Source organism: Macaca nemestrina, chromosome 10, assembly GCF_043159975.1.
Source record: "Macaca nemestrina isolate mMacNem1 chromosome 10, mMacNem.hap1, whole genome shotgun sequence".
Lineage (NCBI taxonomy): Eukaryota > Metazoa > Chordata > Mammalia > Primates > Cercopithecidae > Macaca > Macaca nemestrina.
In genome coordinates, this window is record NC_092134.1 from 137,378,346 (window position 1) to 137,401,658 (window position 23,313).

Sequence of the window (23,313 nt, forward strand, 5' to 3'; positions counted from 1 at the left end):
GGAGTCCAGAGTCTAGGCCCTTGCGAAGGCATTGGGGAAAAGGGGAAGGCCCTCCTTCTTGTTTCTCCAAGTCTCTTCCTCTTTCCAATGTTCACCTCTAGGAATCTGTGTCCATGCAGCTTTTTTTTTGTGAATCTATTCCTCTCTGTTGGAACTGGCCCCCTTTTCAGACCTGTGGCTCTTCCTTTCATAGATGTACGAGATCAAAGCAGGAGGCAGCATTGCAAAGAAGTTCAGTGCAGCTCTGCAGAAGCTGAGCTCGCCCCTGCAACCCCGAGTTCCAGAACACAGCAACAACAAGATGAAAAACCTGTCCTACCCATTCTCCAGGGAGAAGATGTACCTGTGAGTATTAAAGCTGCTGGAGCAGGGATGTGGGAAGGGATGGGAAGGAAAATTGAATGCTGTTCCATGACTCAGCCCTGGGGCTCCCAAAGTGGGTGCCCCAATGCCTGGGAGAGAGAGTAGGAAGCATGTTCTCACGGTGACATTGTCCCTGTGCCTGCTTTGTGAACCCCCTCCCCATGTGAGATTATCCCAAACAGCTGAGGGTGCTTGTCCAGCAGGAAATCCGCCATTTGACCATTTTGCAGGGTGATGGGCAAACCAGGGAGCAGCCAACAATAAACTTTGGAACTCTGTGAGAAAGTGGTCAGACGCCTGTGTATCTTCTGCAGGAAAACCTTCTTCCCAATTGCCAGTCTAATAGGGTTTCAACAGGATATGATAAACCGGAGAGAAGGTAGCCTCTGGGTTTCTGGATTCCAACTGCCTACTTGTACATTCATTGACTCTCAAGGGTCTTCCTCTGTCCCTGCAGCCTGCCTAGGAAGAATGAATAAAAGCTCTTCACAGAGATAGCCACTTGGGAAACATTTGGAAGGGGGAGCCACAGCTGGGAAGTGGGAGATGCAGCCGTCAAGTATCAACTTTGCTCTAGGAGCTAATGAGAAAATAAACAACTATCAAGGGTGACAAGAAAATGGAGCAAGAGAGAGAAAGGCCGGGGCATGGAAGGGCAGAGAGGACAGAAAGAAGGACCTTCTCATTTTAGGAGGTGGAAGTTGTGGAGCAGTGTTTCTGTTGTCCATGAGAGACCATCTCCTATCCATCTTTGCTGTGTTCGCTATTATCCTACACATATGCATATGCTGTTTCATTTGCATGTATTTACCCTCTCATTCAGTACTCATGCCCCCTTGTGAGGTGGCCGGCCAGATCTAACTATCTTCTATTATAGACACCAAAGTCTAAGTCTGTCCAGGGTCACACGGCCCAAAGTGGCTGAGCTGGGCCTTGCATGGTGACTGGTGGCTTGCTGCTCTTTCTATGTCCTGTGGTGCTTCCCTGCGTCCCCTTCCCTGGGCCTTCATTTATGCTGGTGCTGGCATCTGAATGGTAACCTCCTAGGCACCTCCGTTTGTTTTACTTCTGTTGTCCTTCAAGACTGGTTCATCAACACCTTCCTTTTGAAGGATATTCTGCTCTTCCCAACCAGAAGCATGCGCTTCACCCTCTGAACTTTCATGGCAATGGTCTGCATGTTCCCATGTTCTACTCTGTGTCAGTTACTTAGAGAAATGTACATTTCAGTGATTGGAGCTCCTGGGGTGCTGGGAGCATATTTCCTTCCTTCATCACTGCATCCTCTAGCACAGCTTCCTCAGCATTACAAACACACCCCATGTGCTATTTTCTGAGTGAAAGCTCAGTGTATGAAGTTAAAAACAGACACAGCCCTTGCATGATTAAGATTTTTCTAATGGATGAGATGACAGTGACATTAAATGAAATTTTGAAGAATCAGAGTGATAATCCAACACCCTGAAACGATACTCTTTTTGTTTTGTATTTTTTAACTGTCTTTGTTCATGCACCAGTATCTTTTTTACATACTTTCCATTTGGAACCTTATCATCGTATATTTTTCTAACATGGTATAATCTTTTTCTATACACAAAGTTTTCATAATTATAAATTTCGATGACTGCATGATACCCTATCCTATAGATTTTGGGATTGCATCTTATTGTTATAATCTTTATTATAAGTTCCTTTTCAATAGGCATTTTTTATTTATGTTATTTTTCTTTCTGTGTGTTGAATTTCTTCCCTAAGAGAAATTTCTAGGATGAGTTTTTAGAATTACTGAGTCAAGAAGGGCATAAACATTGTGTGTGTGTGTGTGTGTGTGTGTGTGTGTGTGTGTGTGTGTGTGCACCTCATAAGTCTTGCTATGTTGCTTTCTAAAGATTTGCTGTGGGCCTGGGGTGGCAGTGGTCTCAGGGCAAGAAGTGAATTTGCCGTCTGCTCTCTTGGTGTCTCCAGGTACAACATCCAGGAAAAGGACACCTTCTTTGATAATGCCACCCGCAGCCGCATTGTAAGTAAATAGATGTACTGTGTTAGGAAAGAGGATGGGGAAAGAGCTGAGTCCCTAGTTGGCAGGATATTCTCTTACCCTCCCTGCCACCTCACACAGTTATTTGCTTGGAGTTGCCCAGCAACTGAGAAAAGTATGCAAGAGCTTCCCCATTCCCCAGAAGAAACAGCAAATAGCTGCCCTCACTTGTGGTTTAAGGGGAGCGTCGTCTTCTCTTTATGGGTTCTCCATTAAAGTTCTGCTTAGGAAAAAAACCAGGGAAGGTCATAGTTGCTGTGGGGGTTAGTTAGGTGAACCCCTTGATTTACATAGAGGAAACTGAGGCTCTGAGAAGCAATGCATTGAAAAAAAATTATATAGATCGTTAGTGTCAGAACAAGGACTAGAACTAGTCCTTCTGATGGTTGGACCACTGTGTTTGTTTATGCATTTTCCCTTCTTTCAACCCTCATGACAGAGTCATGTGAATTTATATAACATGGAATGCTAGTTAACCCATTTGCCCAAGAATAATATCACCAGCCCATTCACTAGAAAGCCAACGCTCGTGACCATAGCTCTTCTTCCATAGTCGTTTTGCCTTTATGTCAAGTGTTTGAATTTTGTAGGATGATGGATTCTAATAAAAATCTGCATATAGCCTGTGTTTCTGTGGCCCCTGCATGAGCTGTAGAACATCTTCATTCACCGATCAGTTTATTCTCTATCACCCTAGAGGTCACGTAGCCTATGGGCACAAGACAGAAAGAGGGGCCCAAGGAATGCCAGAAACTTACACATGCCCCCATGGGAAGTATGAAGTGCGTTTCCATTGATCCTTACCAAAGAACTGAAGTTTCCACAGGAGGAATAAGGGTTAGATACCTAGAAGGGTGGTAAGAAAATATAGGAATAAGAAGGGACAGGTGATTAGAGGAGGCTAGGAGATTTCCCAGGCACACTGCAAACATGGCATTAACTCTTACTTGCAGGATGGGCAAGGAAATCTCAGCTCCCTTAGCCCAGTGTCTTAGGCAGAGTTAAAATGGGCATGTGATTTCTTTTTTCTTCCAATGGAAAAAGGCATTAACGTCCCATTTTCTTGGTTGATGCTATTAGTAGCCAATGAAATCTCACTGTGGCTTGGGTCCCACGACTGTGGGGGAGTTATAAGGTGTTGCGGAGATTACTTGATAATTGCAAAGTGCTCGTAAAATAATTCAATGCTGTATAAATGCTGTTCCTAATTATTATTGCTGTTGAATTACTGCACTATATTAGGAGAAGAATTAAACACTCTTGGACCCCATAGTTATTTACTTACCACTCCCTTTAGGCTGTGGCTGGAATATGGGAATGTAAATAATGATGGAATAACACATCTTCTAGCATTCATCTCTCCTTCTGGAAGCATCTTCCTTTCCTCAGTCCGCCACACACTGAGAACAGGGGAAAAGAGCCTTGAGTTTTGTCCTGAGATCTATTCTGCCCTGGACTTTGGCTGGAGGACCTCACCCTCATCTGTGGATGTCTCCCCTATGCCTGCTTCTTTGTGGGTGTCTGAGCACCTCAGCTTTTTGTTGCAAGGCAGACTTCATTGCTGGGCATCTCTTTATAGACTGGCATAGGCTTGTCCCTCCCTGATTCTTTTGTGGGAAGCACCCCTTTCCTCCCATGTAAGAAACAGAGTCCCCTGCAGGTCCCATAGGCCAGAGGATTCTGTAGGCTGTTTTGGGCACGTAGGGCTTCAGGCAGGCAAAGCCACTGAGTTGGCAGCTGCTGTGTGCCTAGGACGGTGCTCTAAGACATGAATCTTCAAGGAAGTGTATGATATGCTCTGATCAGGGAGGCAGGATGAGGACCCAGGAAAAAACCACGAAATAAAGACATCAGTGACCAACATAGAGGTAGCTCCTTTGCTGTTTCAGAGTGCTTCCCTGTGCACGGCCTGGCTGGTCTCCCGAGCAGCTCCGCTAGATGGCCCCATTACAGACGCAAGCTGACCCTCCTGACGTTTGCTCAGGACCCTCTGCACCTACCTCCGGAGCTCTCTGCCACCACACTGGTTCTCCCCGTCAGCCGGGCTCCAGGCTGGGGGAGGGGGCCTGCCCCTCCCCGGGACCCACCAGACAGAACCCCGCCTTTCCTGAGGTTCCCCGACGTGGGCGGCAGACACTGTCCCCTACCCCACAGAGCCAGGCTATGTGGTCCGGGGTGGGCTCCTCTGTTTTCCTTACCTCCTGTAACTGCAGTCCATTTCTAGCCTTTTATTCATTTGTTTTTCTCAGGGTGGGGCGAAGGGGCGGGGGATGTGTGTGCAGGGGGGTTACATCCCTTGTTTCCTCAAAGTCCTCAAGTCTGAGTGGGGTTGATGTGCCGCCCATGAGCCAGGCACCTGCTTGGCTTAGCCCTCACTGCAAACGGGCCCGGGCGTCTCCCGCCCCTGCAAGGCAGTGGTGAGGGTGACGCACGGTGGAGGGCGGGGGGAACGAGGCGCTCACAGCTCTGCTGTCGTCCCCTTTTAGGTGCACGAGATCCTGAAGCGCACAGCCTGCTCCCGAGCCAACAACACGATGGGTAAGGACCCCAGCCCGCGGGCAGGGTGCTGACGGGTGCTGAGGCGGCTCCCTCCCTGTGCTTTCAACAGCTCCCTTGGTGGGCAGCAAAGAACAAAGCAAACAAATGCCCCCCACGGAGAGGCTGCTTAGCTTAGGCTGAGAAGCCTGCCTTGGCCCCAGGAGCAGTGGGGGTCCCGTTTCTCAGTGGGGCTGCTCCCGGGCTGTTGTAGCTTCTCCTAGGCCTTCATCCCAGGTCTCCCGGCTTTCTCTTTCTCTTTTCCCCGTACCGCCCATACCTGCCACTGTATCGGGATAATTCTGCGGCTCCTCTGTTTTTCAACATTTCGAATAGTTTTTAATAACCCAAGAAAAGCATCTTAGAGGTCCTTTAGTCCAACCTCCTCATATTATGTAAGAAGAGATGAACCGCCAGAGAGGGTGCATAACTGCCCTGAGCCCACACAGCACGTGATGGCTAAGTCTGAGTGAGCCTCAGCAGTCTTCTCACCGTATCTGGCTGAATCTGTTTGCCCTGTGGTTTGTTTCTTAAATATTAGGGTAATTGTCTTGGAAGCATTTGGGACCAAGTATAAGGCAGGCAGTATAAGGCAGGCCGTCCAGATCCTGATGGATTGTGTGGAAGACATCTGTGACGGCCCAGGTACAATGTGAGCTGTGCCCGTAACCCCCTGAGACTGGTTTTTGGAGAAATGTGCCAAAACGTCACACACAAACACTTCTGCACAGGAATCATTCTTGCATGTTGAACCCTTGTTCCCAAGGTGCTGCCATCTCCAAGCGGCTTCTGACAGCTTTGGGAGAGCCGTCTTCAGAATGCGCTTTGGGATTGGCAAATCTGGCTTTTGAGGCAGCTTTAGGTTGAAAAGCGTTCAAAGTCATTTGGAGTCCTGTCTACTGAATAGAGGAGGTGATCAGGCTCAGGAATGACGATAATGATGATGTTAGCTAGCTAGTATTTGAGAGCGTGTTGTGGGGCTTGAGAGTGTGCCTGGGTACCCAGGGCACAGTGCTGGAGAAGGAATCTGAATGGGTGTTATGCCACGATAGTCTTTTTAGAATAGTGCTTAACCTCTCAACAGGGCAATTATGTTTGCTTACGTTTGCTTTGATATATTCATCTTGCTACAAGATTCCAAATAACAATGTACTTTTTAAACTCAGACCTTCCATGTTATGTTATTTGTCCGGAACACGGTGCTGATGAGGCGAGGCTGAGTAAGTGGGTGAGGGAATTAGCCTAAAAAACAGAGAAATGTTATATATATATAAAATATATATATATAAAATATATTACATATATATAAAATATATATTATATATATATAAAATTTATATATTTATTAAGCATTAGCCCCCTGACTCAAATGTTAATCTCCTTTGGCAACACCCTCACAGACACACCCAGGATCAGTACTTAGCATCTTTCAATCCAATCAAGTTGACACTCAGTATTAACCATCACAAGTCCACCCATTGTCAACCTGAACCCATACGCATCTGAGATCATACATAATCTTCAAATAAAGGCAATAATAAGGTCATAATTATACCTAACATAATACAGCTATCATTCATACAACCGGAAATGCACCAATCCCCAATCCAAATACTATTACATGAAATTAACACTACCCAAATGCTGATATGAGGTCAGTAAATCTTATGTCACTTGATAAAGGAAAAAGGAAATGAAGTTATTTCTTAGTGCAAGTGTATACATGCACAAACATGTTGTTAGCAAAAGAAGGAGGAAATACTCATGACAATTACAGTCCTCGTTTCTGCAGCTGGTCATGTGGTCATAGCTGGTATTGATGAGTACCTTCTTCTACTAAACATTCTGTATTCCCTTTGCCTTCAGCAAGCACCTCAGCAGGTCATGGTTTTTTTCCTGGTGGAGTGACCCAAACCGTTCCTGAGGGGCCTGGGCCATTTGCAGTCCTGCCTGGATTGGGCTGCTGTTATTTCCCATTGACCTTAATCACAGGGCATGGTAATACTAAGAAACGCCCTAATGGATCTCCTGTCTTCCATGCATACTGTTCCTTACATCTGTTGTGGAGTAGTAGACTGATTTCATCATGATAGTCTGGGTCAGTCACCCCAGCCAACACTGTAATTCCCTCCTTAGCGTGTCGCCTTAAAGGTAGGAGGAGCCCGAAGTGGCCAGGTGGCAATCTTAACTTCTAGTTTAATGGAATTATTGTGTTTCCTGGTGACATCATTCCTCCCTCTGAAACTAAGATGTCTAGGCCAGCGGAACGTAATGCTGTGGGAACAGGAAGCAGAAATTTTGCTAGTGGATCACTAGGGGTGATGGTGAGTGGTGCCACTTCCACTTCAGTGCCTTGATTCCTGGACCTGTGAATCCTGGCTATGGGAGAAACAGTACCGTTTATTGGATGCTGATTCAGAGCACACATGGCCTTCTGGGGAACTTTGTCCCAGTCCAGCAAAGTATTGTCACCTAGTTAGTGTTGTAATTGTGACTTCAAAAGGCCATTCCACCGTTCTGTCAATCCAGCTGCTTCAGGATGATGGGGAACATGGTAAGACCAGTGAATTCCATGAGCATGAGTCCACTGCCACACTTCTTTAGCTGTAAAGTGAGTGCCTTGGTCAGAGGCAATGCTGTGTGGAATACCATGATGGTGGATAAGATATTCTGTGAGTCCACGGATGGTAGTTGATATGGTTTGACTGTGTCCCCCTGCCAAATCTCGACTTGAATTGTATCTCCCAGAATTCCCACGTGTTGTGGGAGGCACCCAGGGGGAGGTAATTCAATCATGGGGGCTGTTCTTTCCCATGCTATTCTTGTGATAGTGAATAAGTCTCACGAGATCTGATGGGTTTATCAGGGGTTTCCACTTTTGCTTCTTCCTCATTCTCTCTTGCTGTCACCATGTAAGAAGAGCCTTTCACCTCCCACCATGATTCTGAGGCCTCCCAGCCATGTGGAACTGTAAGTCCTTTTTCTTCCCAGTCTCGGGTATGTCTTTATCAGCAGCATTACTTTCCCAGTCTACACCAATGGCCTTGTGGGGAGCTCCCCATGTAATGCTTATTACAGTAAATTGGTACCAATAGAGTGGGGCGTTGCTGAAAAGATACCCGAAAAATGTGGATGCAACATTAGAACTGGGTAATAGGCAGAGGTTGGAATAGTTTGGAGGGTTCAGAAGAAGACGGGAAAATGTGGGAAAGTTTGGAACTTCCTAGAGACTTGTTGAATGGCTTTGCTCAAAATGCTGATAACAATATGGACAATAAGGTCCAGGCTGCAGTGGTCTCAGATGGAGGTGAGGAACTTGTCGGGAACTGGTGTGAAGGTGACTCTTGTTATGTTTTAGCAAAGGGACTGGTGGCATTTTGCCCCTGCCCTAGATACTTGTAGAACTATGAACTTGACAAAGATGATTTAGGGTATATGGCAGAAGAAATTTCTAAGCAGCAAAACATTCAAGAGGTGACTTGGGTGCTGTTAAAAGCATTCAGTTTTATAAGGGAAGCAGAACATAAAAGTTTGGAAAATTTGCAGCCTGACTATATGATAGAAAAGAAAAATCCATTTTTCTGGGGACAAATTCAAACTGGCTACAGAAATTTGCATAAGTAGCAAGGAGCCTAATGTTAATCACCAAGACCATGGGGAAAATGTCTCCAGGCCATGTCAGGGACCTTCACGGCAGCTTCTCCCATCACAGACCCAGAGGCTCAGGAGGAAAAAGTGGTTTCATGGGCTGGGTCCAGGGTCCCTGTACTGTGTGCAGCCTAGGGACTTGGTGCCCTGTGTTCCAGCCGCTCCAGCTGTGGTTAAAAGGGGCCAATATACAGCTCAGGCTGTGGCTTCAGAGGATGGAAGCCCCAAGCTTTGGCAGCTTCCATGTGGTGTTGAGCCTGCGGGTGCACAGAAGTCAAGAATTGAGGTTTGGGAACCTCTGCCTAGATTTCAGAAGATGTATGGAAGTGCCTGGATGTGCAGGCAAAAGTTTGCTGCAGGGGTGGGGCCCTCATGGAGAACCTCTGCTAGGGCAGTGTGGAGGGGAATTGTGGGGTTGAAGCTCCCACACAAAGTCCCTCCTGGGGCACTGCCTAATGGAGCTATGAGAAGAGGGCCACCCTCCTCCAGAACCCAGAATAGTAGATCCACTGACAGCTTACACTGTGTGCCTGGAAAAGCTGCAGACACTCAATGCCAGTCCATGAAAGCAGCCCGGAGGGAGGCTGCACCCTGCAAAGCCACAGGGGTGCAGCTGCCTAAGACCATGGGAACCAACCTCTTGCATCAGCGTGACCCAGAGTCAAAGGAGATCACTTTGGAGCTTTAAAATTTTACTGCCCTGCTTGATTTCGGATTTGCATGGGCCCTGCAACCCCTTTGTTTTGGCCAATTTCTCCCATGTGGAATGGCTGTATTTACCTAATACCTATACCCCATTGTATCTTGGAAGCAACTAGCGTGCTTTTGATTTTTACAGGCTCGTAGGCGGAAGGGACTTGCCTTGTCTCAGATGAGACTTTGGACTGTGGACTTTTGGGCTAATGCTGAAATGAGTTAAGACTTTGGAGGACTGTTGGGAAGGCATGATTGATTTTGAAATGTGAGGACATGAGATTTGGAGGGGCCAGGGGTAGAATGATATGGTTTGGCTGTGTCCCCCCGCAAATCTCAACTTGAATTGTATCTCCCAGAATTCCCATGTGTTGTGGGAGGTACCCAGGGTGGGTAATTGAATCATGGGGGCTGTTCTTCCCCATGCTATTCTCGTGATAGTGAATAAGTCTCATCAGATCTGATGGGTTTATCAGGGGCTTCTGCTTTTGTTTCTTCCTCTTTCTCTCTTGCCACTGCCATGTAAGAAGTGCCACCCTCCATGATTCTGAGGCCTCCCCAACCATGTGGAACTGTAAGTCTAATTAAACCTCTTTTTCTTCCCAGTCGCAGGTATGTCTTTATCAGCAATATATAAATGGACTAATACAGTAGTCTTGGCAGAAGCATTGCGTGCAGGATAGGAAAACCCATATCCTCAGTAAGTGTCTGTTCCAGTGAGGACAAACCTCTGCCCTTTCCATGATGGAAGAGGTCCAAAATAATCAACCTGCCATCATGTAGCTGGTTGATCACCCCCAGGAATGGTGCCATATTTAGGGCTCAGTGTTGGTCTCTGCTGCTGGCAAATTGGGAACTCAGCAGTGTAGCCAGGTCAGCCTTGGTGAGTGGAAGTCCATGTTGCTAAGCCCATGTGTAACCTCCATCCCTGCCACCATGGCCACTTGGTTCATGGGCCCATTGAGCAATGATGGGGTGGCTGGGGAAAGAGGCTGAGTGGTGTCCACAGAATAGGTCATCCTATCCACTCCACTGCTGAGGTCACCCGCTGGTGAACACTCACATGGGATACAAATATCTTCACAGTTTTTGACCATTCAGAGAGGCCCACCCACATACCTCTTCCCCAAATTTCTTTGTCACCAATTTTCCAATCCTGCTTCTTCCAAGTCCCTGACCATCCAGCCAAACCATTGGCTACAGCCCATGAATCAGTATATAATTGCACATCTGGCCATTTCTCCTTGCATGCAATGTGCACAACCAGATGCACTACTCGAAGTGCCCACTGGGAAGATTTCCCTTCACTGCTGTCCTTCAGGGATGTCCTAGAAAGGGGCTGTAGTGCTGCAGCTGTCCACTTTCGGGTGGTGCCTGCATATTGTGCAGAACCATATGTGAATCAGGCCCGAGTCTTGTCTTCTTCTGTCAACTGATCATGGGGAGCTCTCCATGAGGCCATTGGTGTAGACTGGGGAAGAGAAGACAGGGTGGCAGGAGTGGAGACCATGAGCATTTGAGCCACTTCCTCATGTAACTTACTTGTGTGATCAGGACCTGCTTGAGCCCAATCACGTATATACCACTTCCATTTGATGATGGAATGCTGTTGTGCATGACCCACTTTATGGTTAGATGGGTCAGAAAGCACCCAGTTCATGATAGGCAGTTCAGGTGCCATGGTGACTTTATGACCCATAGTCAAGTGTTCAGTTTCTATCAAAGCCCTGTAACAGGCCAAGAGCTGTCTCTCAAAAGGAGAGCAGTTATCTGCAGAAGATGGCAGGGCCTTGCTCCAATATCCTAGAGGCCTGCACTGTGATTCACCTGCCAAAGGCTCCAAACAGCATCCCTATCTGTGACTGACACCTCAAGCACCATTGGATCTGCTGGGTCCTGTGGCCTAAGTGACAGAGCAGCTTGCACAGCAGCCTGGACCTATTGCAGAGCCTTCTCCTATTCTGGACCCCACTCAAAACTGGCAGCCTTTCATGTCACTTGATAAATGGGCCGGAGTAACACATCCAAATGAATGTGCTGCCTCCAAAATCCAAATAGTCCCACTACATGTTGTGCCTCTTTCTTGGTTGTAAAAGGGGCTAAATGCAGCAGCCAATCCTTCACCTTAGAAGGAATATCTTGGCAGACCCCACACCACTGGACTCCTAGAAATTTTACTGAGGTAGAAGGTCCCTGATTTTTAGTCAGATTTATTTCCCGTCCCCTGGCATGCAAATGTCTCACCAATAAGTCCGGTGTGTTTGCTGCTTCTTGCTCACTGGATCCAGTCAGCTTAATGTCATCAATGTAATGGACCAGCGTGATATCTTGTGGAAGCAAAAAGTGATCAAGGTCTCTCCACATAAGATTATGACACAAAGTCGGAGAGTTTATATACCCCTGAGGTAGGACAGTCAAAGTATATTAATGGCCTTGCCAGCCGAAGGCAAATTGCTTCTGGTGGGCCTTATGGACAGGAATGGAGGAAAAGGCATTTGCCAAGTCAATGGCTGCATACCAGGTACCAGAAGATGTGTTAATTTACTCAAGCAATGAAACCACATCTGGTACAGAAGCTACAATTAAAGTCACCACTTGGTTAAGCTTATAGTAATCCACTGTTATTCTCCAAGATCCATCTGTCTTCTGCACAGGCCAGATGGGAGAGTTGAAGAGGGATGTGGTGGGAATCACCACCCCTGTGTCTTTCAAGTCCTTGATGGTGGCACTAATCTCTGCAGACCCTCCATGGATGCAATATTGTTTTTGATTTACTGTTTTTCTAGGTAGAGGCAGCTCTATGGCTTCCATTTGGCCTTTCCCACCATAGTAGCCCTCACCCTACCAGTCAGGGAGCCAATGTGGGGGTTCTGCCAGCTGCTAAGTATTTCTGTGCTAATTATGCATTCTGGCACTGGGGAAATGACCACAGGATTAGTCTGCGGACCCACTGGACCCACTGTAAGTCAGACCTGACCTAAAACTCCATTAATTATCTGACCTCCATAAGTCCTTCCTTTAACTTGAGGATCACAATGATGTTTTGGGTCCCCTGGAATCAACGTCAGCTCAGAGCCAATGACCAGTAGTCCCTGAAATATCTGATCATATCCCTTTCCCCAGTGCACAGTTACCCCAATGCACAGTTACTCTGATAAAAGGCTGGAGGTCTCTTTGGGGAAGGGTAAGAGAAAGATTAACAGCATAAATTATTAGTAGTGTAGTGGGGTCCTTCTTCAAGGGGACCCAACCTCCCCTTCAATCAAGGGGTTCTGGGTCTGTAATTCCGGAAGTTGATTGATGGGCCATGATTCTCTGTTTTTATAATTCAAATTAGTCTTTTGTCCATTTGACCTAGAAGTTTTCTGCTTATATAAATTAAGTAGGAATGCAGTAGGCTTCCTATAAATTTCAGTTCTAGGAACACTGTGATTAATAAACCAATGCCAGAGCTCTACATGAGTCAGACTATTCTGATTGCTGCTTTGTCTCTGCTGTCCACTATGGTAGCTACGCCCACTTTGCCTTTGATGGTTGAGTGCTGCCACTTGGCCCCTGTCACCTCCGGATCCAATTATTCCCATTGTATTTAAATTTTGTAGTTGAGTGACTGTGGTTCCCACTGTTAGATCTGACATACAGAGAAGAGCAATTACAGGGCCCTTCAGAGATGCAGGTGCTGCCCTCACAAATATATTTTACAAGGCATTGGTCAAGGGTATATCTTCTGGACTTCCCAGCTGCGATGAGTAGGTCTGAAGTAACTAATCCACTCCATCATCCCAGTCTCCCTAACCCTTTGGATCTCTTCCTCTACATTAAACTGAGGGAGATCAGGCATTTTCAGCTTGCCGCAGTGGGCCATGTTTTAATCCATATTTCAGCTAACCAAGCGAATAAACTATTAGAATCCCTTTTAACTCCCTGGGCTGCAACATTAAATGCAGAGTCCCTACTTAATGAGCCCAAATCAATAAATTCAGCCTGATCCCACTCTGTGTTCCTTCCACCATTATCCCATATCCTTAATATCCATTCCCATGCCTGTTATCCAGATTTCTGTTTATATAAATTAGAAAACTCAAGCAGTTATTTTTGAGTGTAGTGCAACTTCTCATGGGTCATACTGTCAACCTCACCTCTAAGGGCCCACTGGGGCTTTAGTCTATTTATAGGTCTAGAAACAAACAGGGGTGTTGGGGGTGGCTCTTGAGGAGAATCAACATTTTCTTGCCTGGCAACTGCCTCAGTGAAGGCCATCACTGTTGCCTCTCATTCTTTTGCAATCAGTGCCCTCATTTTAACAATAGACACCCGGTGAGGCTGTGAATGCACCTTTCATTGCAGGTCAGCCACTTGCATGATAAGAGCTTGTGTCTATTTTTCCACAATTTCAGCTCTTTCTCTACAGGAGATAAAACTGTCACTCAGGGCAATCTTAGCAGATTTGATGCTCAGAATCTGCTTCTCAAGTTGGGCGTTAGAATCCCTGAGTTCATCATTTTCTTTCATCACTTGGTCCACTGAACTTAGGAGCAACCAACCAACTTCATTATGTTCCTTGGTTCCTTGCATATGGTCAAAGGTATTATGTATAGAGTCACTAAACTCCTTGCCTCTCATGAGCAGTGAATCAAGAGTGTCAAATGCATTTATTTTGCATAACTCTCTAAACAGCTCATGCCAAGGACTATCAGTGTTCTCCATACTATTGGAAGTAGAGTCCTTAGCATTTTGGGGTCTAATGCTAAGCAGCCAACTCCAGAAACCCAAAAACCAATGAAAGAACTCCATCCTTAATATTCTGTTCCTCTAGAACCCCTCCTGGTAGAAAATGTGTATTAGTGTTCTCTAGAGGGACAGAACTAATAGGGTATATATATAGTATTAACTAACTTGATCACAAGCTCCCATGAGCTGAGGAGCAAGGAAAGCCAGTCTGAGTCCCAAAACTGAAGAACTTGGAGTCTGACATTTGAGGGCAGGAAGGGCCCAGCACAGGAGAAAGATGCAGGCCAGTATAGCCTTTTCATGTTTTTCTGTCTGTTTTATATTGTAGCCGCACTGGCAGCTGATTAGATGGTGCCCACCCAGGTTAACGGTGGGTCTGCCTTTCCCAGTCCACTGACTCAAATGTTAATCTCCTTTGGCAACACCCTCACAGACACACCCAGGATTAACACTTCACATCCTGCAATCCAATCAAGTTGATACTCAGTATTAACCATCACATCTCCCATAGTTCATGTTTTTTTTCTTTTCAGTCTTCATCTTCCACAACTTCCTGCATCCTTCTAAGCCTTCTTTACTGCACCTCCATCTTCTGATAGTTGTTGGAAGGTGCTGTTGACCTACTCAACTGCTGTCCTTCTGTTTCTCCCTCATGGGTCACATTTTCCTTGATTTTTCTTCCTTATTCCACATTTTAGATGTTGTCAGCTTCCAAGTTCCTTTGGCTTTTGCACTCTCTATTTTCTCTATATAGATGACTTGCAACCATCTGTTCTTGCTCCTGTTTCTCTCACCAATTGCAGCCTTGCATTTCCAACTGCTTAATGGATACCTCCACTTAGATGTTCACCAGAACCTCAAAATCAGCATGTCCACTTCTCTCCTCTCTCTCCTACTCCTCTTCCTGTTAATGTGACCACTATTTTCTCTATCTTTGCTCATGCCGTTTCCTTTTCCTGAATGTCCTGCCTGTGTTTTTCCCCAATCTCAGTGATGCCTATCCCCAGATCAAACATCACTGTCCTCCAGATTCTTCCTTGAAGCCCTTTCCTTGGAGCTCTTATCAAACTGAATCTCTTGCTTGCTTGTTTTCTACACCCATGGCTTAGACTCCTAAGGCAGTGAGTCCTTGAGATGTTTCTGAGTCATCTTTTATGCCCCAGTGCACCTCACTGCCTGTCTTGCACATTCTACTCAGTTGATTTGATTGAGTGGATTAATTTAAAAATGCCCAGCCTGCTAGTCCCACAGCAGTTTCTGGTCAGTTTCTGACTATGTGTGTTCATGGACAAATAACCTCTCTGCATCTCAGCTTACTTTTATGTAAAATGGGGATTATAATCTCTATCTTGCGGAGTTTTTGTAAAGATGAAATAAGTGGCTGTTAGTTTGTTTTGTAAACTGGAAAGTCCTAAAAACAAAAGTTTATTTTGGGGGACAATCCCCAGGTTGTTGGAAGACCACTGGAGACTAGAGGCCCTCGGCTTTAACACGCATGTTTTTTATTGTGTGTGTGGGAATCTGAGGGTTTTTTGGTGATGTCTCAAAGTCAAATGTCAGGATTTTGTTGTTGTTTTTGAGTTGTATTTATAATTTTGTCTTTCCTTTTTGACATTCAAAAAACATTTAATGAGCACCTGCTGTGTGTCAAATGATGTTAGAGAAATGGAGGGATGCCAAGCTGAATTTAGCATAATTTCTACCCTTGAGGGACTCTTAGTTTAGCCATGCAGACAGACGTGGAAACAGATTGTGATGAGGCAGTGTGGTAGGTGCTATAATAGAGATACGTACAGAGTGCAGTTGGAACATAGGGGAGGAGGCAATTAATGCCCATGTGTATGTCTCTGTATGTCTAAGTATTAACGTAAATCATTGCTCCCAGGAATATTAGGTATGTCAGGAGTGATCATCTCCAATTACAGATGGGTACAAAGAGGATACGTGACTTGCCCAGGGTGGCATCTTGAGTCAGAACTGAGTCTAGAACTTGGGTACCCTTGCTCTAATCCTATTTCCACTACCTTTGGGATGCTACAGACTAGGAGTGGAGTTAGGCTGAGTCTTTAGAATCTGTTAACTTCACAGTAGCCCTTGAGGACTTACTAGCTTTGTAACAGGGGGCATGTGACTGAACTCCGCTTCTCAGCAGAGGAGAACACCAAAGGCCTGATTTCCAGTGGGTTGACTTCTGCCTATGAAGACCAAGTGCCCTCTAAGCTCTTTGGCCAACTTACCAATCTTATTTAGAAGATAAACAAAAAAAAAAATGAGGAATGTGATAACTCCATGAGGCCCCAAGATAATATGGAGGCCTGAGCCACAGGATAAATTTAGATTTTATTGCCTTTCTTTCTGGCTTATAAGGGGTGGAGGAGAAGCATGAGTGACTAGAATCAGCTTATATTTCTCCAGAAGATTGTGTCCTCATTAAAAAAAAAAAAGAGAGAAAGAGAAAAAGAACAGGACTGGAGTTGGAATCGTAGGTGTTTTCATTGATCCTTCACTCTCGGGGTTATCTTTTGTATGGTCATTTCTTTTGCAACCAACTGACAAAGCTTTATTCCCTTTCCCATTGTACCCAATTTAAATATTAGAAAATAGAAAAGATACTAAAGATAGTAACAACTTAGAAATTCTCCCATTTATCTAGTAATGTCTCTTTGTTCTTTGAGACAATACATTTTTACTGAATGCCTACTTTTGCAAAGCTTTAACCTATATACAAGTAGTATGTATTGATATATTTATATTCCTGCCTTGTTCCACAAAATTTCTGGGGTGGCTTACAAGAAAAACAGCAAGACAACATAGTATAAAAATAAATTGAAAAATAAGAACCAGAGAAAATAAATTAAAATAGAATGTCAAAACTAGGAGGAAGAAAATAGAACACATATTCAAACCATAATGTCCTCTAGTTTCTACAGTTGAACTGCAAATTTAACCTTGAACCAAAGTGAAAGGGGAATATGGTCAGGGGTATAGCTCTTGCTGTCTACAGCAATATCTTTCTATACAGAAATCTTTCTAAAATCTATCACACAATTTCCTGCTTGCTTATGTAGAACATGCCTACATATATTCTCCACATAAAGGCATATGAAAATTTTTCTGGATTATTCAAGATCATCATTAAGAACATAATGATTTTCATGTACTCTCAAGGATTATCAAAGCATTATTAGGATTGTTTGCACCACATCGCTCGGATTTCTTGAATTCTTGACTCTGGTAACCTCCCTCCCTGAGTTTTGCTGTCTCAGGTTTGCTTTTCAGTGTGGGAGACAAAAAACAAGCTCGTTAGAATTTTGGGTAAAGAGAGTGTAAAATGCGTGGCAGGAGGGTCTGAACGATTCTGCTGTGGTAAAGGGACGTCACATTAGAAAGTAGGTTTTGTGAAATCTATTTTAGCTGCTCATTTATTTTTTTCTTGTTTCTGGGTTTTCTGTTGTGAGAGCTGAGATAACCAGATAAGAGGCCTCTGATAAATTAGGTGTTACTGTCACCAAAGTAATAAGAACTCCTTGCATGCTTGCAGTTGTATGTTTTTCGAAACACTTTAACACTCATTATATCATTTGATCCTTTAAACTGCCAGCAAAGTAACTTCAGCAGATGTTAATTAACTTCACAACAGAGAGATTAACTGGCACACCCACAGTTAGAACTTTGGAGTTGGATTTAGAATTTAGGTTTCTTGGCTCTTTGTCATTGCTTTTTAACTCATTTAATTAGTAAATGGATAAAGTTATTGGAAAAAGTTTCCTGGAAGAGGTGGAAGCTCAGCCCTTCCCAATGTAACATCCATTCACTCATTCAACACATATTTACTGAGCACTTACTATGTGACATTCATGTTCTGGACCTGGGAAATGGAGTAGTGAATCCAACAGACACAAATTCTTGCCCTTAAGGAGCTTACTTTCTAGTTATGGAAGACAGAAAATAAACCAAGAAGTAAATACAACGGATAGGATGTTGTGTAGGGATAAGGGTCAGGAGAAAGAATAAAGCAAATAAAGGAGATGAAAATGAAGTGAGAGTGGGAAGGTATTTTAAATAGAGTAGTCGGAGAAGGTCTTCCTGATGTAATATTTGAGGAAAACAGGGAGCAAGCCACATGGCTGTGAGAAGACAGATACTTGCAAGGAAAGCAAATAACACAGAAGACATAGTGGTGGCAATTCCAGAGAATCAGTTTGGGTCCCAATAGGAACAAATAGCACACCCCAATTAGGGTAATTCAAGGTGGGCATATGTACAGATAAACCATTTACAAAGGGATAGACAGGGAGTTGGGGAATGCCAGGGACAGCATTGTAACCTGGAATTAACAATAGCAGAGCTCTCACCATCCCTAGACCCATGGAGAGAAAGAGAGGCCACTGCAATGTGGAATCGGGTAGAGGAGGTGGCCTCGAGCAGGTGACTATTCAGGCAGAAGGCCACGGGTCTCAATACTGCTGATAGCGGTACGAAGCCAGAGAGCACAGCCTGTTCATGTCAGATAGAGGACAGTAGAGAGTAGATCTGGAAGGGGAAGGTGGAAGATAGGCACACGCCTGGCAAGGCTGGAGAAGTGGATGCCAGTTCCAGCTCTGGGATGAACAAGTTGTAAAACTTCGGTCAAGCCATGTTCCCTGTCTGGGCCTGTTTCTCCCCTCATAAAACAAATGGAGCCTCTCAGTGCTCTCTAAGCTTCTTTCTGGCTCTAACATTTCCCAGACTGTGATTCAAAGGAGCCACACGATCTGTACATATGAGCCAACGAGGCCCAGGGAGGGGACTGGCTTTCCTGAAGGTTCACAGAGAGCAGGTACCAGGGGTGTGGCCGGTACTCGGGGTTGCATGATGCCTGCAGGCCTCAGAGAGGTTGAGAGCAGACAGTTATAGTGAAAGGGAAGATGAGAACAAGGAGCATCCAGAGCAGTTGGTGAGGATGGTTGGAAGAAGTTTGTACTCCTGTAGCAATTCTTTGCATGTGATTTTGGGCGATGGTGCCATGTGAATTGGCATCAGAATCACCCGGCGTGCTTGCTAAAACCCTGGCTGTCCAGGTCCCATGCCACATTTGCTGAATCAGAATCTGTGGGGCAAGGTCCCGAGATCTGCATTTTTAATAATCTACCCAGGTGATTTTTAGGAACTCTAGAGTGAACCAAAGAAAAACATAAAAATAAAGATAGGGTGCACTGTTGTCGTAGGCTTCGTGACCTGCTTACACTTGGGAATATGAAGCGTATTGCAAAGCACTCTGCCTCCTGCCTCCTGGGGATTTGACCACTGGGGTTCTGACCACCCAAAGATAACCAAGTCTATCTGTGAAGGGCCTAATTTTGATTTTTCTAGTATTGTATGCACATTTGGCATTCAGTCCCTTTTAATGCCCTAGCCACCAGCCAGGTCTCTGGAACTTCTTTTCCTTTCCTCCCTTCCTTTTTTTCCTTCCTTCCTTCCTTCTTTCTCTCTCTTTCTTTCTTTCTTTCTTTCTTTCTTTCTTTCTTTCTTTCTTTCTTTCTTTCTTTCTTTCTTTCTTTTTCTTTCTTTCTTTCTTTCTTTCTTTCTTTCTTTCTTTCTTTCTTTCTTTCTTTCTCTCTCTCTCTCTCTCTCTGCTTGCTCTTCCTTCCTTCCTCTTCTTTCTCTTTCTTTCTTTCTTTCTTTCTTTCTTTCTTTCTTTCTTTCTTTCTTTCTTTTCTTTCTTTCTCTCTCTGCTTGCTCTTCCTTCCTCTTCTTTCTTTTCTTTTCTTTTCTCTTTCTTTCTTTCTTTCTTTCTTTCTTTCTTTCTTTCTTTCTTTCTCCTTTCTTTCTTTCTTTCTTTCTTTCTTTCTTTCTTTCTTTCTTTCTTTCTTTCTTTCTTTCTTTCTTTCTTTCTTTCTTGTTTGTTTGCTTGCCCTTCCTTCCTTCCTTCTTCCTTCCTTCCTTCTCCTTCTTTCCTTCATTCTCTTTCCTTCCTTCTTCCTTTCTTCTTGCTTGTTTGCTTGCCTTTCCTTCCTTCTCCTTCCTTCCTTCTCCTTCCTTCCTTCATTCTCTTTCCTTCCTTCCTTCTTTCTTCCTTCCTTTCTTCTTTCTCTTTTTCTTTCTTTTTCTTTTTCTTTCTTTCTTTCTTTCCTTCCTTCGTTCCTTCTTTCCTTCCTTCCTTCCTTCTTTCCTTCCTTCCTTCTTTCTCTTGACTGTCTTCCCTCCCTTCCTCCTTCCCTCCCTCCCTCTTTTCCTTCCTTCCTTCCTTCTTTCCTTTCTTCCTTCCTTCTTCCTTCCTTCTTCTTTTCTTTTCTTTCTCTTTCCTTCTTTCCTTTCTCTTTCCTTCCTTCCTTTCTTCTTTCTCTCCCTTCCTCATTCCTTCCTTCCTTTCTCCCTTCCTTTTTTCCTTCCTCCCTTCCTTCCTTCCTCTCCTTTCTTTCCACTGCCCTGTCTTTCCCTCCCTTCTCCTTCCCTCCTTTCCCCTCTCTTCCCCTTCCACTTCCCCCTTCCCTTCCCTTTCCTTCCCTTTTCTTCCATCCCCTTCCCTTCCCTCTCCTGCTCTGCCCTGCCTCCCCTCCACTCCCCTGCCCTACCCTGCACCATTTTCCCTGCCCTTCCCTGGCTTCCCCTCCCCTTCCCCTCCCTTACCCTTTCCTTCCCTTCTCTTTCTCTCTTATGGGGGGTGATGTTTAAAATTAGTATAAAAGGACAAAGCAGGAGGAGCTGACCTTAAAAAAGTGTGGGTGGACTAATGATCAAACTTTTTAGAATTCTTTCATAACTTCAAGAGGAACAACTCGACCTTTCCCTCTTATTTACTCCTGAAAGTGCGAGATTATGGATTAATGCCCACCACATTCAGAGACTGAAAATATTTGTGAGTTTGGGTACTGCATGGTGGTGGAAGTGTGTGAGTGATCAGGATGCCTCCTTAATCAATGTCATCTTTCCCAAGGTCAGTTATGAGAGCCCTGGGAGTTGACTTTACTATTGAATAACTTTCTAGTGCAGTTTGCCATGGAAAGAAACTCAAGCCTCACTGACCTTATCAGAGGAGGGTAAACACCTTTCTTGCTCCTTCATATGAAAGTTACTGTTGCTTTTTCATGGACAGAAAATTACAGGTTGATGGAACTATATTTTCATGGACATTTTGGTGTCAGAGCCTTTAAACAAATGTATGCTTTGGACACCTCCCCTCCCCACTCAGGAGACAATGTCTTAATTATTTTGACCAAAGCCAGACCGTGTTGTGTGTTGTAAACATCTGGTTTATCATTCATCCAGCTGAACTGGTTTACATTTTCTTAGAAGAAAAGGCTTGGGATTAAAGGCATTTAAGTAATTAAGCACACGTCAAGACAATTTGGTGATGGGTAAATATAGTCTCTGTTAAATGCACCGTCTGGGAGCTCTGGTTTAGATTTACGTCCGGCTGGAGTGCAGGGATGAAAGCACAATGCCAGGCGGACTGGGCCCTGTTCTTGGGAGAATCAAAACCAAATGGGCTTTCAGGAGTATGGCACCCATTCCTCTAAGTACCTGTCCCGGTGGATAAAAGTTTCCTTTGAGTTTGGCCTGGAGGGAATAGCACTGCAGTCCCTGTTACCGAGCAGCACTTGTAGATTTAATGAGACTCTCTTTGGGAGGTAGACCATAAACTTCTGCGCTTTGGTTGTTCCTTTGTGTCCAGGAAATCAGATATGTCTATGAAGCTCAGTGCTAGGTCTCAGCTTTGTATGACGAATGTGTGTTTTCAGGTACCGGTGCCGAGTCCTAAGCCCACCCCAGTCATGTTTCTTGGCCCTGCCCCTGTGGATGTGGGACTGTGGTGCTAGGCCTGGTTGTGTCAGGCTGCACAAACGTGTGGTCCATGCTGGGCAGGGAGGAAACATGAGCCCTCTCCTTTGGAAGTTTTTAGTTCTAAACACTAGGCATGAAGTACCTGGTGATTTGAAGGGGACATGGGCACGTCGACTTTGAGGATCAGTGAGGGGCTCCTCAGGGGCTATACTTTGAGCTGAGACATTGTTCCTCTTAAGGAAGACAGGGAAGGGAAAATGTCCTCAGCGCTTTCTCCTTCTCACTGTCCCCCATCCTGAAAGTAATAGGACAAAAGGTTGGGTCTCTCTGTCTCTCCCTGGGTCTAGAGCTGAGAGGAAAGAATATAGATGCAATCCTGAAGAAGAAAACTTTGCCATTATGGCCAGATGGATGGCGCATGATGGAACCAATTAGCCCATTTTTGCTGAAAAGAAAGAAAAAAATCAGAATTTCAATTTTCAAAGCAGGGACTCTTTTTAAAAAACGTTTGATTATTTTCTTCTTGTTTTAAACTGATTTCCATGCTTGTTTGGGGGTAGAATCTTGGTTTCTGAAGTCTGTGGGTGAACCGGGAGGCCAAAGGAATCCCTGTTGTTGGGTAAAGTTGTGGATGAATGCTTAAATTTCAGCATGCCTCTCCCGCCCCATTCCTCCTCCTCAAATGTACTTTCTTCTCCTTTCCCCTAGCAGCCAGTGATTGGGATCACCCATAGGATACCACCTGAAAAGTAGGGAGTACACAGCTAGAGGGAGCAGAGAAACATCCAGTTGCAGCATTTTGGGGGCTGTGGTTATCTGAGTTAGGACAACTCTGGTTTTATAACTTGAGTGTGCTCCAAAGCAAAGGACCTTTTACCTTGACTTTCTGTCTTAGGAGACAGAACAATCAGCTGGAGTTTAAAAGTTTCTTCATGAGCACAGAATGCTCAATGAAGCAGTGAGGAAGGCGATGAACAAGAGGAGTACTGAGATAACTGCAGCCACAGGGCCGGTGACTGTTAGGGCTGCCATCTCTTCTGTGTTTCCAGCCGTGAGCTAAGTGCTGTGAGACACACAGGTGAGAGGAGTGCTCTCTGACCCAGGTCAGGCCTCTGGGGAACACAAAACAATGAGCAAACCTTGTCCTGGAAGTGAAGCAAGCTGCCCACTTCCAGCTGCACCGTGCACCGGAAGCTTTATTTGAGATGGGGATTAGGGTGCATAGCTTTAGTGTCCCAATAATTTGAGACATTTCTGAGGATCTGGCAGCTGGGACCAGGAGTTCAGGTTATCGGTCTAATGGCTTAATGCTTCCAGACACTTGGCTACCGTGCAAAGTCAAGCTGAGAATTAGCAGAAGAGCTAAGTAGGTGAAACACCTGCTGGACTTCTCCTTGGAGTTTTGGGACTGTCTTCAGGGTATATACAGCTGCCACGGCAACCATGGGGTGTGACTGTAGGGATTGGGTTGGGTAGGTTCTGGGGTGTGGTCTAGCTGGGGCCTTACCCGCCTGTGATGCTTCAGCCTCTATCCAGGCCTA

General features: G+C 45.0%; 1 protein-coding gene across 1 annotated transcript in view; it reads left to right on the forward strand.

Moving 5' to 3' along the window:
• LOC105484171 (anoctamin 2) overlaps positions 1-23,313 on the forward strand; it is a 363,016-nt gene that overhangs the window by 93,571 nt on the left and 246,132 nt on the right. Inside the window, exons 4-6 of the mRNA XM_011745546.2 lie at positions 194-345; positions 2,329-2,383; positions 4,888-4,939. Of these exons, the coding sequence (XP_011743848.1) occupies positions 194-345; positions 2,329-2,383; positions 4,888-4,939 (259 nt within the window). The remainder of the gene's footprint in view (positions 1-193; positions 346-2,328; positions 2,384-4,887; positions 4,940-23,313) is intronic.